The 16,492-nt window shown below is 35.9% G+C and overlaps 1 protein-coding gene across 6 annotated transcripts in view; it reads right to left on the bottom strand.

Annotated features, from left to right (window-relative positions):
• Positions 1-869: 869 nt before the first annotated feature.
• The window catches only part of irak1 (interleukin-1 receptor-associated kinase 1), a 20,636-nt gene continuing 5,013 nt past the window's right edge, over positions 870-16,492 (bottom strand). The window contains exons 1-14 of one of the 6 annotated variants that reach the window (XM_051902146.1): positions 14,008-16,446; positions 13,157-13,324; positions 10,870-10,983; positions 10,679-10,761; positions 10,306-10,491; positions 10,138-10,202; positions 9,035-9,149; positions 7,971-8,083; positions 6,993-7,200; positions 5,908-5,976; positions 5,601-5,825; positions 4,507-4,951; positions 4,261-4,380; positions 870-2,220 (exon numbers count right to left, since the gene is read on the bottom strand). In XM_051902146.1, the coding sequence (XP_051758106.1) occupies positions 2,138-2,220; positions 4,261-4,380; positions 4,507-4,951; positions 5,601-5,825; positions 5,908-5,976; positions 6,993-7,200; positions 7,971-8,083; positions 9,035-9,149; positions 10,138-10,202; positions 10,306-10,491; positions 10,679-10,761; positions 10,870-10,983; positions 13,157-13,324; positions 14,008-14,119 (2,106 nt within the window). In that variant the 5' untranslated portion in view covers positions 14,120-16,446 and the 3' untranslated portion in view covers positions 870-2,137. Of the gene's footprint in view, positions 2,221-4,260; positions 4,381-4,506; positions 4,952-5,600; positions 5,826-5,907; positions 5,977-6,992; positions 7,244-7,970; positions 8,090-9,034; positions 9,150-9,318; positions 9,429-10,001; positions 10,050-10,137; positions 10,203-10,305; positions 10,492-10,678; positions 10,762-10,869; positions 10,984-13,156; positions 13,325-14,007; positions 16,447-16,492 lie in introns of those variants that run through there. The other 5 variants (XM_051902147.1, XM_051902148.1, XM_051902149.1 and 2 more) reach the window with 5 other exon arrangements.

Here is a 16,492-nt window from a genome sequence, read left to right as displayed (position 1 = left end):
TAAAGAACCTTTTGTGGAATGGAGAGGTTCCATAGATGATAAAGGTTCTTAATGGAACCACAGATGCCAGTGAAGAACCTTTATTTTTGAGAGTTGTATTGGTTGGAAACTGTCTACTTTTTCTACAAACCATATTGTATTTGGAATGTGGTTGTACAACAAAAAGGCAGACTATTTTTGTTAATGTAATGGTCATGTTGGGTAAATTCTTTATCCGTAACTGTAAGTGTATGAAGACAATACTATATTTCTGTATTTAAACTTTATTATCTTTGTAACAATTTTTGATAATAAATGAATAGTAAACAGGCCTGCCAATTTGCTGGGATGATAGGAGACTAGATTTTTGAAAGATGAATGAAAAGATCCCTCTGTTCATTGTTTTCCCCAATTTTATTGGTGTGCCTGGCTTATTTATTTATAATTATGAATGTATATTTTGTTTATCTTGTTAAATAAAAAATAAAAAACTACCATCACATTCCATTCACTCATCAGCCATGCTCTGCAATCTGGAATAGATTACTAGTTTACACCCAAATACCATACATTTTATAGTTTGAATTTTTTTTCATAGCTATGCCATGTTGTATTTTTGCACAATTTGACAAAATCACTGCTTGATTGCACATGATGTGCAATAAAAAATATTATGCTCACAAGTGATATTTACCTTGATTTGTCCGTTTTCTTCACACATCTTTTTATTATATTTACTTGAACAAAGTCAAATACAGATAAAGTACAAAGCATTATTAGAATGTAGATCATGAATGAATTTTATAGAATCTATCCATCTATCTATCTCTAAATACATACACACGCATATAGCTACATATACTGTATATGATATTAATAATTTTCACATAAATAATGAAATAGTTTATTTCAATATGTTTAGAGAATTACATGTTTAAAACTATAACAACATAGTTTTGACACATTGAAAGTTTGGGTCTGGGACAAGGGGACAAAAATAAATTATTAAGGCACAAAAAAGTTAGCAAGTTTTGTGATCTTCATACAATAAAAATATAAAAAGGTGGAAATTTGTTAGTTTTAATAAAAATCAACCCTTAGGACATATAAACTTACATTATAGAACATATAGCCTACATACAGAAATAAGGTAAAATATATAATATTTTTAACATGTAACTATGGTAAACACAGTCATTTCTCCTTTAACTCTAACATGATGATTTCTCTAATATTCATGATCTCTGCATGAAAAAATGATCAGATTCATGTAAATAGTATATGCTTATAAAACACTCAACAACACACATGGGAGTTGTATTCCATTGACAAAAACCCAGTGTTTTGATTAATGACCTAAACTTTTTCTTTCCAAAGAACAGATTAAATAGATTCATCTGAGAACAATTTTTCAAGTAAAACATTTTACAAGTCAGTGTGTATACAATAACCAATAACGTAAGCAAAATCAAGAATTCAGTTTAGATTCTGCCAATCACAAAATTAAGACTAAAAAAAAGAGAAGCTTTTTGGAACAGTTTGAGAAACGGGAAATACACGGACCTTTAAAAAGCAACGGGCTAAATAGGCCTCTGACAGAAACAAAAACTGTTTCAAATAAAGCTGTTTCGGTATTGCTGTAGTTTTGCTGACAATTAAAAATAAAAATAAATTGTGCATAATGAAAATTGCACGGGCTAAATGTTCAGTTCAATTTATATAACAATCACCAGTTAGTACCATAGAAGATTAGTCATTAATGTTAAATAGTACTCTCATACATGTAAGTGTTTTGGCCATAATCCATAAACTTGACTTTATGCTATTAAAAGCAATATGCCTCTGAAAACTAAGCCAAAAACAACAGACAGACATTTGATCGCCAAAATAACAGGCGTATAACAATAAATTATGCACTTTTATATCTTTGCCTTTGACTTGTCAGTCAAGATTCACAGGTTTACAACTTCAGAGCTTTCATTATCTGTACCACTTTTCACTTGCTATTACCATCAAACAAACAAAAAAGCTTTGGCCGAGGTATTTATGGAGGTATTTTTTCTACCATAACCGTAAAAAAAAGTACCATAAAGAAATTAATGAATATTTTGAATAATATTTTAACAACTGTTGTGCACTTTCTTCCAAACATCCAGTGTTAAACTGCAGCAGGTCCAGATGTCTCACTTGCAAACTCATCACTCTCTTCTGGCTCCCTTGTTTGAGCGTTCATCCCTCGGTCTACAAAATAACAAAAAAAAACCAAATATATTTAAATCCTGTTCCATTTTTTTTTTATTATTATTATCAGGATGTCACAACATGAAACTGCACTTCTGAGTTCTTCAGACAAGAAGCCTTAAATCAGATCTGGAGAACAAATCCATTATGCACTGAATAATGTTTATTAATGCTAATGAAAATTATTGTAAAGTAGCTTATAGTGATGAAATATCTGTGGCTTTAATAAAAATATACATTAATAAATATATCTAGCTCCATACATATATGGTTTCTTTTTACATACATACATACATACATACACACACACACCCTTTAGGATTTTATGGTTTTACATATCAGGACATAATAAACCATCATCTGGTCTTAAAATGAGGTAAAACAACCTCAAATGAACAACAACAATTTTCATATTACACTGTCATTATTTATTTAAAAATAATAAAGCCAAAATGAAAACGCCATGTGTGACAAACTGAGTACACCCTATGATTCAGTTGCTTGTAGAGCCACCTTTAGCAGCAATAAGTTGAAGGAATCATTTTCTGTATGACATTATCAGTCTCTCATCTTTCTGGAGGAATTTTGGCTCACTATTCTTTACATTCAGTTCACTATTTGTTGCTTCATTTCTTTGAGGTTTGTGGGCATCTGTTTATGCACAGCTCTCTTAAGGTCCGGCCACAGCATTTCAGTCAGGTTGAGATCTGGACTTTGACTGGGCCATTGCAACACCTTCATTCTTTTCTTTTTCAGCCATTCTGTTGTAGATTTACTGGTGTGCTTGGGATCATTGTCCTGTTGCATGACCCAATTTTCAGACAGATTGCCTCACATTTGACTCTAGAACAGTTTGGTGTAGAGAGGAGTTAACGGTTGACTCAGTGACTGTGAGGTTCCCAGGTCCTGTGGCTGCAAAACAAGCCCAAATCATCACCCTTCCACCAGCGTGATGGACAGTTGATATGAGGTGTTTGTGCTGACATGCTGTGTTTAGTTTTCACCTAACTTGGTGCTGTGCATTTTGGCCAAACATCTCCAGTTTGGTCTCAGCTGTCCAAAGGACATTGTTCCAGAAGTCTTATGGTTTGTTTGGACTGCACCAGATCTGCCAGTTCTTGCTGTGAGATGTTACTCCACTCTTCCTCCAAGACACTTGCAAGTTCTCAAACACGTCTGGGGGGACACATGGTTGCATGTGGCTTGGCACTGCGAGGACGATCGGCTGTCCTTCCTGTCTCCCTGTAGAACGGTCTTTGGCGTCTTACATTACGGACATTGCAGTTTATTGCTCTGGTCACATCTGCAGTCCTCAAGCCTCCCTGCAGCAGGACTATGGCATGTTCACACAGGTCATAAGGAACCCTGGGTATCTTTCTTTTGGTGTTTTTCAGAGTCCGTAGAAAAGTTTCTTTAGTGTCCTAAGTTATTAGAACTGTGACCTTAACTGCCTACCACCTGTAAACTGTTAGGGCCAGATTTTCTGACAACTTACGTCAGCGCAAACCCTATTTTGGAATTAAAAAACTACCGTCAGGATTTACTAAAAACACAGAGAAAAATTAGTGCTGAAAAGGCGTGGACACCGTTATTTTTGTGGCTGACCTTAATGCATATGCGTTTGTAGGAGTTTCCCTTTTAGACGTAAAATTTATTGGAGAATATTTAAATGAATCATGCAAGGTGATTTACTAAGGTTTGCGCTAGTCAATTTACTGGTATTTGCGCCATTATTTACCACCCAAAAAAGCATGTCTTAAACCAGACGCTAATTTTGGTATATTCCGTTGGTCATTATGGAAATGATCCAGCTGTGTCATCAGTGACATCAGTCACAGGGCAATCTGATTCTACTCGAACAGATGCAATCATGATAACCAGCATCCATGACTATACTACATGGGTCATTATCAGCTCAGCTTGAATGAAATTCCATCTTAAAACATCTTCTCGTGTTGCCTGAAGAACCCAGAACTGTCTCCACCAAACATTTGTTTGTAACAGTTATGGAATCCATTTACAATTGATTTACACACTTACATAATGAGTTGCCTGATGATAGCAGATCAGAAGTTAAAATCCTCCCCTCTTCATAAAGCTCGATTTTCTGGACCAGTCGCTGCCTTACGGGGTTGATAAATGCTTTCTGGTCAGAAAAATCTGTAAAGATTCAGACAGAGAATGATACAGGGACAAGAAGAAAGATATAATAACATACATTCAGAAAAATGTTAATTTAAATATTTATGATGTTCCTAATCTATCCGTTTTAATAACATAGACTACCTCCATTCGGACTGGACTGTGATGGGTTTTCCTCTAAAGAACTGCTTATTTCAGTGCTCTGAACACCACAGGCCCCACATGATGTCGACTGAGGTCTGCTACAGTGACTTGTCAAGTATTGAGAAAAGCCTTGACTCTCATCTGATTCACATGGCATGCCAGAGGACTGTGAAGCCCATGATTCAGCATTTAACTCTGACACTGAGCAGCTAGACTGAGTCATTACAGAGTTCAAAGTGGGAAAGGTAGGCTTTTGAAGGCAGGGGTACGTGTTCTCTTGAGGGTGGAGTTTGGAGAACTGATGGGCGAGAGAGTCCAGAGAGCTGTTGTCGGAGCGCAGAGGCTCAGGGGTGGATGGATGAGATGATGCAGGAGATATTCTGACCGTGGTCGATCTGCCAGAGGTCTTCAACCCTGAATGCACATCTTGAAGTGCTTTAAACACCTATAAAAACACCAAAAGAGCCAGAATAAGCCTGATAATTTTAACTAAAACATAATATTATGAAGGGGTGTTATGGTTTATAAAAATCTTATTTATTTTCCTGATGTCTAATTGTTAGCCAGACAGTCCTAAAATAGTTTTTCATGACTACTTTCCATTTAAAAAGTTCAAAAGTTTGGAATAATTAATTCATATTTTTTTAAAGAAGTCTCTTATGCTCACCAAGGCTGCATTTATTTGATTAGAAATACAGTAAAAACAGTAATACTGTGAAATATTTTATTTTATTTAAAATAACTGTTTTCTATTTCAATCTATTTTAAAATATAATTTATTTCTGTGATCTACTTCAGTGTCACATGATCCATCAGAAATCATTCTAATATGCTGATTTGATGATCAAGAAACTATTTTTTATTATTATCAATGTTTTTTATTATTATCAGTTGCGCTGTTTAATATTTTTTAGTTTATATATTTTTGTTGATTCTTGAAGTTTACAAGAACATTTTTTGGAAATAGAAATCTTTTGTAACATTATAAATGTCTTTACTGTCACTTCAATTTAACTTGCTAAATAAAAGTATTTTTTCTTTAGAACAAATTACATAACCCCTTTAACAAATAGCATTTGAATAGATTCTCCTACTTCCGTCATAGGAGGCCTCTTCTTCCTCCGTCGTTCTAAACATCGACATGCCATTTGAGAAATTTCCATTGATCCATGAGGGGTAGATGTGTCTTTAGTCATCAATTGTGGATCCAGATGTTTCCTGCAGATGTTCTCTGCTGCGTTAACATAGGACAGCTCCCGTGAGTGCTTCCCTTTGCTGAAGCTTCTCCCATCATCTTCTTCCTCTTTAACCAGATCTTTCTGTGAGAAATAACAGGTTTAACCCTGGTTCTAACCCTAACCCTAACATATGTTACTATAAATTAACTTCAGCTCTTCTTACCAAGTAAACAGTTTTCGACTGGCCATCGACCTCAAGAGCCTGCCGTCCAGTAAGTACCTCTAGCATGACCTGCGGTACGAGAGAAACTGGAGTGTTACTTTATCAAAAATGTAAGGCCGAAGGACGTTTCAGCATCTCTTTATGAACATGAACCATAAAAGAGTTCAACAAAATATGGAAGTGAGGATAATAAAGGGTGGGTCCTCCTTAAAAAACCCAACTCACACCCATTTAAGTGGACCAAAAAGTAGTTTACATTGGCCTTGAAAGTGAGCTGAAATCTTATTAGGTGTGATGGAGTCTCAGTCCATTTTCAATTCTCAATGGGTTCTTTTTTGTGGATCCCAGCCCACTTGAATGTTATTGTAATAAAATATTGTTGATGAGGATAATGGTGAACATTAGAGTACAATTAGGGCTGTCGAAGTTATATTAACTTATTGCTATTAAAGAGTTAGTTCACCCAAAACTGAAAACTGTCATCATTTACTCCTCCTCATGCCGTTCCAAACTCGTTAGACTTTCGTTCATCTTCAGAACACAAATGAAAATACTTTAATGAAATCTGAGAGATTTTTGTCCCTCAATTGACAGTCCACACAATTTCCACTTTGATGCTTCAAAAAGTTCATAATGAGATCCATATGAACTGAGCAGCTCAGTCCAAATTTGAGGTTTGTTGTCAAGCAGGTTCTGTTTGAGCTTCTGTTTATGATCGCTTATCAATGTTTATGTGAATAAAAGCCAAAATTAAAACTGCTCATCATATAAAGCGATCAAGTCTCTTCAGAAAAATTTGGACTAAACCACTTCATTCATATGGATTAGTTTTACGATCTCTTTACTTCTATCACTCTAATTTTTGAAGTGACAAAGTGGTAGTTGCACAGACTGTCAATGGAGGGACAGAAACCTCTCAGATTTCATTAAAAATACCTTTATTTCTGCCCTGAAGATGAACGAAAGTCCTACGGGTTTAGAATGACATGAGGGTGAGTAATTAATGACAAAATTTTCATTTTTGGGTGAACTAACCCTTTATGCGGTTTTGTTTCACAATGCATGTCTTAAAAGATCAATCTCACCACTCCAAAGCTGTAGACATCGATCTCCACACCTAGCTGTCCATCCTTCAGGTATTCTTCTGGGAGGTATGCGAGAGTTCCTCGTACCGTTGCAGTGTGAGCCACAGTGGACGTCTTGCCTGGGGTTTTGCTGGGGCTCCGACAGAAACGCGCCAAACCAAAGTCCCCCAGCTTGGGCTCCAGGTGATCCCCTAAAAGGATGTTAGAGCTGAGGAGAGATGACTGGTTTGTGAAAGAAGCCTGGTGCAACCCTAATGGTAAACATGAAATCAACATTAAATGGCATTTGCAATGTATTTAATTAATTTGACTTATGCAAACAATATATTCAACAAAAAGGAAAAATGAAGCTGCAGTTGATGATGGAGTTGCAGTTGGCAATTAGATAAAACCCACAATTACTGCATTTTCATGAACAATCATTGCTTCCACTTCCAAGCACTCATGATAATCCATATCAAATACTGATGATTCAAAAAGTCTAAAGATCTCAACTTCAAAGAGCCTAAACATTACCATTTTAATCTCTTATGCTCACCAAGACTGCATTTTATTATAATTTTAAATAACTGTTTTCTATTTTAATGTATTGTAAAATGTAATTTATTTCTGTGATCAAAGCTGAATTTTCAGCATCATTACTCCAGTCTTCAGTGTCACATGATCCTTCAGAAATCATTCTAATATGCTGATTTGCTGCTCAAGAAACATTTCTAATTATTATTAGTGTTGAAAACAGTTGCGCTGCTTCATATTTTTGTAGAAACAATGACACTTTGATGAATGGAAGGTTCAAAAGAACAGCATTTTTTTTTACCTTTTGTAACATTGTAAATGTCTTTACAGTCACTTTTGATCAATTTAATGCACCCTTGCTGACTAAAAGTATTAATTTCTTTCAGAAAAAAAAAAAAAAAAAAACTGACCCCAAACTTTTGAATGGTAGTGTTCATGTGGTTTACATGTTCTTGCACTCACCTCTTGATATCTCCATGAATAAGTGCAGGTGAGCAAGAATGCAGGTATTGAATAGCTTTTGCAGTGCCCAGTAACACATTTACACGCTGTAACCAAGAGAGGGCGATGCTGTCCTGAAAGAAACAAGCATTATGAAAAACACAGACTCATGCCTTGAAAGGGTTAGATCACATAAAATGAAACTTCTGTCATCATTTACTCACCTTCATGGTATTCCAAACCCAAATGACTGTTCTGAGGGCTTATTTCCATACAATTAAAGTGCATAAGGATGAGATGCAGAAATATACTTTGTGCAATAAGTTGTGATGCACAATATTTAAATGTACAGGCCTGCCAACGAGTGTGGAAGATATTTTTTTAAAAATAAACTTTTTATCTCACAATTCTGAGTTTTTTCTCGCAATTGCAAGTTTGCATCTCAAAATTCTGACTCTGACTGAGATTTAAATTCGCAATTACGAGTTATAAAGTCAACATTTTGTTATACTTTATAACTCACAATTTTGACTGTATATCTCGCAATTCTGACTTTATAACTCGCAACTGACTTTATGACTTGCAATTCTGACTTTTTATCTCACAATACTGACTATATAACTCGCAATTCTGACATTATATCACGAAATTCTGACTTTATATCACACAATTTTGACTTTATGTCACACAATTCTGACTTTATATCATGATTTTGTGAGAAAAAAAAAAAGTCAGAATTGTGAGATAAAAAGTCGCAATTACCTTTTTTATTTCATGGTGGAAACAAGCTTCCATAATTGACAGACGAGATGATTTTCAACAGATAAAAATTTTAATTACATTCTATCGTATGACTTCAGAACACTTAAAATACGAGTCATACAAACAGCTTTTAGTGGTGCTTTTTTTGTAATTTCTTGACCTCGACAGCATTGTCTCTATTTACTTTCACTGTTTGATATACAGGTATGGCATGAGGGTGAGTGAAAGATGACAGAGTTTTCATTTTGAGTGAACTACGCCTTCAAGTAACACACTAAATCATGAAGCAGAGCCTATATTGTCTTGCAAATGTGGTAACTCACCTCACAGCGTAGTCGGTCTTCTAAAGAGCCATTCGGCATATAAACATATATGAGACAATAAATTTGTCTGTCTATACTGTAGCCAACAAAGTCCATTATGTTGGGATGCCTGTATCTGCGGAATAAGTAAGAGCCTAATAAAAAAATGTGTTGCTTTAGATTGTATTACATAACATTAAATGAGAGCATTACAGTAGCTGAAAGAAGCAAGGCTTGAAAGCATTGGCTGAAAAATGTGTCAGAAAAAACTGACCCAATTAAGAGACAACAGGATGACAACTAACCACAAAAAAGATTTGGAGGGTAGGCAGGAGACTTTCATTTTTGGCTCATGAAGAGGTGTAGTGCATAAAGAACAATCAAATTTCAAGCGGGTAAGTCCCGTTCTGCATTTCTGTTGAACACATAAATGAATCACAGCCAGACCAAAAAAAGATGATTAAAGGCTTGCCCAAACTAAAAGATAAATATTAAAATCTTATCAGTTTCATTTCTATAGTGTGTGGAGTGCAGCGATGTGACCAAGACAGCACACCACACATTAACAGATTGCATTCATAAACAACAAGAGTCCCTACTGTGAACACGGGGTCAAACGGGGATTCAAAACGGGCAAGAAGAAATGGTGACAATAGTGTTTGGACTGCTTTTTACACAAAATTTGCGGGGAACAAAACAGAAAAATGTTTGGATCAAGTGTTGTTTCCGTCAGCTCGCTTTCTGATTGGGTATCATTTCCTTCCATCATGTGACAATCTACAAAGTGCGTGCGCGTTTGTCCTCTGGGTTCCCCCTTACACAACAGGATTTCTGATCTTAAATGTTCAACATGTTGGATATTTATGATTTGAGATTGGTGAGGCCCTGACATTCTTCCAAGCAGATTCAATCACTCTTAATACACATCACACAACAGGAAAATCTGATAAAATAATCTGTAGAACCATCAAGATAATCGAGACTTTACCTAGGATTGTTGGAAAGGGAGAATTGGGCCCAAAATGTGCGTGGGTGCCTTAAGACAAATCAGCAAAGACAGATTTAAAGCACGAGAGAAGGAAGCATAAGCCACAAGAGCAGAGGATGGACAGGCAGTCTCTTACTGTGAAAGTTTTTCCACTTCCGTTCTGAAACTTTCCTTCACGACATCCCAATCCAAATGAGAGTCCTGCTCCGAACATCCACGTGAAAGAAAAAAGACGGATGTTTAGGAAACTGAATGAATGACTCAATAACACAACAACCAAACTCACAGAGGTTTGTTTTAGTACCTCTTTCAGCTTCTTCACAGCAAACTCTGTGTTTCTCATCACAGCTTGATACACGTGCCCGAAACCTCCTTCTCCAATCTGCTTGCACGGGGAAAAATTGCATGTGCCTCTCTGTATTTCTTCAAACGGCCAACTCATCGCAGTGGAGTAAAGAGGCGGGGGATCCACCTGGTTCTTACATGGGCACTGTGAACAAACAGAAAAAGTGTCAGTGGATTAAGAAAGGAAAGAAAAGCATGATGGCTAAAGGAAGAGTCATGCTGACTAATGCCTTTCCAGCACAATAAAAATAGAGTGAACGCTCAAACCTATCAAGTCTTTTTTATTAGTACTTTTAATGGTTCATTTCCATTTTTTAAATCAAATAAAGCACCTTTTCGGCTATATTTGAGGTTCTTGAATTGATGGAGTCCAGATCGGGTGGTGGAGGGCTAGGCTTCGGTAGAGGCCTGATTTCTGGAAAAACAAAATGACCGTATATTAAAAATACAGATTTTTTTTACCATCATAATGATATTTTTTATATCGTCAGGTACAAGCACTGCAGAAAGTTTAATATATTACCGTGGACAGGGAGAAACTCTTTGATAAAGCTGACTGTACTGGTTTGACATGCCGTGGCTGGTGGCACCGGTGAAGGTGACCGCCGCTCCAAACGAGACTGCGGTATACGTCTACCTTTGGAAATGCAGACAAAAGTACATTAATGGATTTATTATCCAACTATAATAAATTGCACAAAACACAAAATTATAAAACTGAAACATATCAGTTGGTACATTTTTTCCCCTAAAATTACACATCTATAATACACTGTTATTTTAGTATTAAGTACTATTATAGTATTTATTCATTTATTTTGAATTAGCTGTTATTTTTATATTTTCAGTTTTCATTTTAGTTTGTTTGTTTTAGTCATTTTATGTGCTTGTCATTTTTTTTTAGTTTTTTTTTTTATATTTCTATTTAGCTTTAATCTATTTTTATTTAAGTTTTAGTATTTCAACTTAAACTTATTTCAGATGGATGCTAAGTTTTCTTTAACTAATCATTTTAGTTTTAAATCATAATCTTAGTTTAGTCATAATATATATATATATATATATATATATGTGTGTGTGTGTGCATATATAATTTCATATTCATTTTAGTTAATAACACTAATATTATTACTGAAGATAGACTGAAAAATAGGACAAAATCTTTAAAAAAAATTAGAGAACCTAAAGCAAATATGGCGTTAAAGATGGCTTCATTTCAATCTCATTTGCTATAATTAAATTAGCAAAAATATAACAAATATATCTGCATTCTCTCTCTCTCTCTATATTATATATATATATATATATATATATATATATATATATATATATATATATATATATACACACATACACACACATATACATATTATAATATATATATATATATATATATATATATATATATAAAATCTCTATTTATCATCAGTATCGACCATTGAAAAACCCATATCTGCTGACTATTAATTATTATTATTCATTAATTGTTAGGTTCAGTTTCAGAGGCAGAGCAAGTTATTGCATTTTGATGAAAGATTATAGAGACAAATATTTTTTTCTTTGAAATAACAACATGCACTGATGAATCGGGCAAAATAAGACTGCAAATGTGTTTTAAAGCAAATAAGGTCAATTTGGACTCTGCTGAAGATTAGTTTAGATTAGTTAGTTCACCCAAAAATGGAATTTGTCATTGATTACTCACCCTCACGTCGTTCCACACCCGTAAGACCTTCGTTCATCTTCAGAACACAAATTAAGATATTTTGGATGAAATCCGAGTGTATCTGATCCACTCATAGGCAGCAACGTCATTGAACCTTCTGACGTCCAGAAATGTAGTTAAAAACATGGTTAAAATAGTCAACGTGACTGCAGTGGTTTAACCTTAATGTTATGAAGCGCAAAAACAAAACAAAAATAACAACTTCATTTAACAATTTTAACTGTTGTCATTTGTAGTGAACTCAGTGCAGGCTTCCTTGTTTACATCCGAACGCCAACTCAGTATTGGCCGAAGCTGAACACGTGAGCAGCACGACACATGCATGCGATGCTGACGCAGGAACTAGCCAATAATGAGCCGGCATTCGGACGTAAACAAGGAAGGCTGCACTGAGTTCACTACGTATGACAACGGTTCAAATTGTTAAAGGAAGTTGTTATTTTTGTTTTGTTTTTGCACACAAAAATTATTCTCGTCACATCATAACATTAAGGTTAAACCACTGCAGTCACGTCGACTGTTTTAACCATATTTTTAAGTACATTTCTGGACTTCAAAAAGTGCAATGACATTGCTGCCTATGTGTGGATCAGATACCCTCAAATTTCATCACAAATATCTTAATTTGTGTTCTGAAGATGAACAAAGGTCTTATGGGTTTGGAACGACATGAGGGTGAGTAATTACTGACAGAAATTTCATTTTTGGGTGAACTAACCCTTTAAGTAATGAGCCTAATTAGTTGCCCCCAACCCCACCTCCCTACCACCTCATGCCAGTGGAGAATGTAACTGGTTGTATGTAATCTGATCTCTAGTGATCAGAGAACAGAAACTAACACAAATATGCATGTGTGATCACAGCAGAGAAATGTCAGAAATGTTGCACTGTGCTTGTTTGTTCTCCACAACTGAAATGTTACTTGTCAAGAAAGTGCCTGAGTAAAAATGATCAACTGAGTTTCATAAAACAACCACAATACCCACCTGATAACCTGGCTGGTCAGAGCATCAAATGTGGTAGAGACAACAGAAGCAAGCAAATGACAATATACAATGACATAAAAAATAAAAAGCATGCATACATCCAAGGATGATATCACGGGGCCGAAACCACTGCAAGCCTTCAAGAATCTGCACCAGTTCTCCAACCGTCCCGTTACGACAGCCCCATTTGTGCATGAGGATGTCTGTGCGTCTGGGGCTTTGCTCCAAAAGGCGTAGTTCAGTCTGATCAGATATTACATGTGAAGCTGCAATGGACATAAAAGCAGTGTTTAAGTTTAGTTTACACCAAAATACCTACAGCAAAAACATAATTAATATGGAATTATTCATGCTAAAACTTGAAGAGTCATAATTATGTATAAAGTCCTAGCTGACATTCTGAAAATGGCCAACATTGCCAGAAAAAAATTTTAACTTATTTAAACTAATTCCCAATCACAGATGATTCCCCATTGAGGAAAAGACCAAATACAGCTGTGATTTAACCATGTGATTTATCAAATCTCAGCATCTCACCTGTATGAATGGACACAACATACGTTGATCCATGTCCAGTGCTCAACAAATTCTGGCTTTTTAATCATATTATTAATTATTTATCCGTTTATTTACTCCGATGTCATTAATCATCAGGCCAGGGCAACAATCCTGACACTTAGCAAAACATTCTAGTTACCTCAAATACATTCATAACAAAACAGATGTCATTACAAAGATTTACAAAAGTTATTCACAACCAAACAAAATAAATAAACCCTCGCTGAAAAGAAATAAACATTTCACAAACTGAACAAAGACTGAACTTTTGACGTCACCGCTCAGACAGCTAAGTGAATTAGCGCGTGTGCTAATCCTCTAGGTTTCGAGTTAAATAAGTGAAAACAACATCATCATAATAAAAACCTAAAGATAAATACATTATTCTTACCAAATAATATCCAGTCTGAGTGTGAAAGTGAGTCCATAACCCGTGTAAAGTGACTCATAACAGACGCGGGTAAGTTGTACAGAAACTCCCTGTCAAACTCTGCTCCAGACATTTTAAAGAACCCTCCGTGTTTTAACTGAATTTATTATCTTTTTCTTCTTTAATGTGTAAATCTTTTTTTAGTCAGCTCTATATTGCTTTACGTGGTTCTTGAACGCGAGAATTTCCTGCTTGTGGCTGTCACTTGTGATGGTGGTCTTGTTTTCTTCTTTTACTTTTAGTCATCACCACCACCAGCCTTCACGAATCGTACTAATGGCGAAGAATGCCTGGCTCATTAATATTTATTGCGTCACCTTAAAGGATGCGCGTCACCTACTTAATATTCATAAGCCACTGCTACACCGCACGAAAAGACTGCAACCCCCGATTACCGCCCACTTTCTAACGTCAACAATTCAGTATCTACTTCCAGAGGCTTACGTAACATTACGTTTGTTAATATTCATAGTCATCACCTTCACCATAGTAGTAAAGTTCGTAAGTTCCTTATCCACCACGTCTAACTTACTCATATCTTCCATTTCCTTTTTCCACATTTAGTAACAGAGTAAGTTTCGCTTCGCTCACATTTAGTGCTGTGAGGCATTTGCCCAAATGCAATATTCGTCGGTCTGTTCAGTGATAAATGTCTGTTTCAGAGGAAAACAAAAATAGTTTAAGTTGCATTTATTAGTGATTACTAAAGAAACTCAATATAAATGATAATCAAGCCAAGCGGTTAAACTGCAAAACCTCAAGAGAAAATCTCCCAGTGAAACTGAAACATTTAGTTTTTTCAGATTACAGTTATCAGTACTTTTCCTTATTTTTTTTTTGTCACATGATTACAGTTAGGGATGCACCAATACCATTTTAAGGACCGAGTACGAGTACCGATACTTTTTTCCTAGTACTCGCAGATACTTATACGTTTATTAATTTCTCTCTCTCTCTCTCTCTTTTTTTTTTTTTTTGATGTTGCCGTTTTCCAAGCACAACACAGTGAGACTAATTAATGTAGGACAGCTTCTTTATTATTACTCTAATGAAAAAAGTAATAATTTTTATGTGCTTGTCACAAACTTAAAGAACAAAAATTTCACAGTATCCAATAACCTTCAAAGGGAATAATTACCAATAATTGTTGTTATATAAAAAGAAATTTACAAATTAAACAATACAACAAATACTATAGAGATACAAATAAAATAAAAAAAAATAGTTTTTCAGATACAGTAGGTTTATTTACCATGTATACATTTATTTAACATATTTTTGTTGTTTTATTAACATCAATGACAAATATAGGCTACGGTCAGTTTAAGACCGAATCCATGGATACTGACACATACCGTTTTCACCCAAATGTTTACGTCCACTTAAGCCATAACCGACTGTATTTACGTGAGATACTCCATACGATGGACATTTTGGTTACGTTCACACACCGTACGGTTATTTACGGGTGTGACAACCGCATTCTATAACCGAACTCACACCCTTAAATTCTCAGGACTCACAACCGCATTCTCGGAATATTCGCGCTGTGTGAACGGAACAGGACTAGACGACTAGTTGTTTCTCACATCATACCGCTCTTCTAAGGTGTTTTGTGTGTGGTTTCGCTTTCGGTAACTTACATCAACAGAGATACGAGCCGTGCGTCATCTTAAGGTGTTAGATCCAGTCACTGTTCTCCACCGGAGCGTCAGTTTTGTGTTTCTTTTCCAAATTCAAATGCCGTGTCATGCGCGAGACGTCTCAAAGGATGTGACACGCTAGTGCAACGGTTAAACACTCCGGCTATCACGTGTTTACATGCTGCTGTTGGTTAATGAAGTTTGAATGGATACACTCGCGGTTCAGTTGGTCTCTTGTCATGTCAAAAGTGATGAGACTTTTCAGTTTTATGGACGTCGCCATCTTTAATATTACGTTGGTCACTGTCGTTATGGTTACTAGTAAGAGAATACGGGCTTGACTCTCGTTGCACGTTCATACAGGCAGTGTTCCAGACGCTACTGTAAGTTGCTGTGTGAACGAGACATTTCAAGACTCACACCTGTAAGTAAATGCGGTTGTCAATCCCAAAAACTGACAGTGTGAACGTGGCCTTTGACAACTATGTGTGCATTTGACCATTCAGGCGCAAGGAGAACTGATCGCGCGCTGTCTGAGAGAACTGGGATCGCGCGCGAGAGAGAGGTCTGTGTCATTCAGCGCGATTCCGCCTATCCCGCCTTCACTAATCGATAACGAATTGTGATTGAGAGCATGCAGTTCGCAATGTGTGTGTGGTCATCATTAATTTTGAAGTATTTCCACAACTCTGAGGCTGACATTGTTTCTGCTGCTGCCGCCGGTGTCTCTGTGCACGGGCAATTCTGTCACGTGAGGTATCGGTCTTTGGTATCGGGGGTATTTTTACGAGTACAAGTACAAG

This window comes from Ctenopharyngodon idella, chromosome 8, assembly GCF_019924925.1.
Source record: "Ctenopharyngodon idella isolate HZGC_01 chromosome 8, HZGC01, whole genome shotgun sequence".
Lineage (NCBI taxonomy): Eukaryota > Metazoa > Chordata > Actinopteri > Cypriniformes > Xenocyprididae > Ctenopharyngodon > Ctenopharyngodon idella.
The sequence above is the reverse complement of the archived record's forward strand: the minus strand, read 5'-3'. Positions and strand labels throughout refer to the sequence as shown.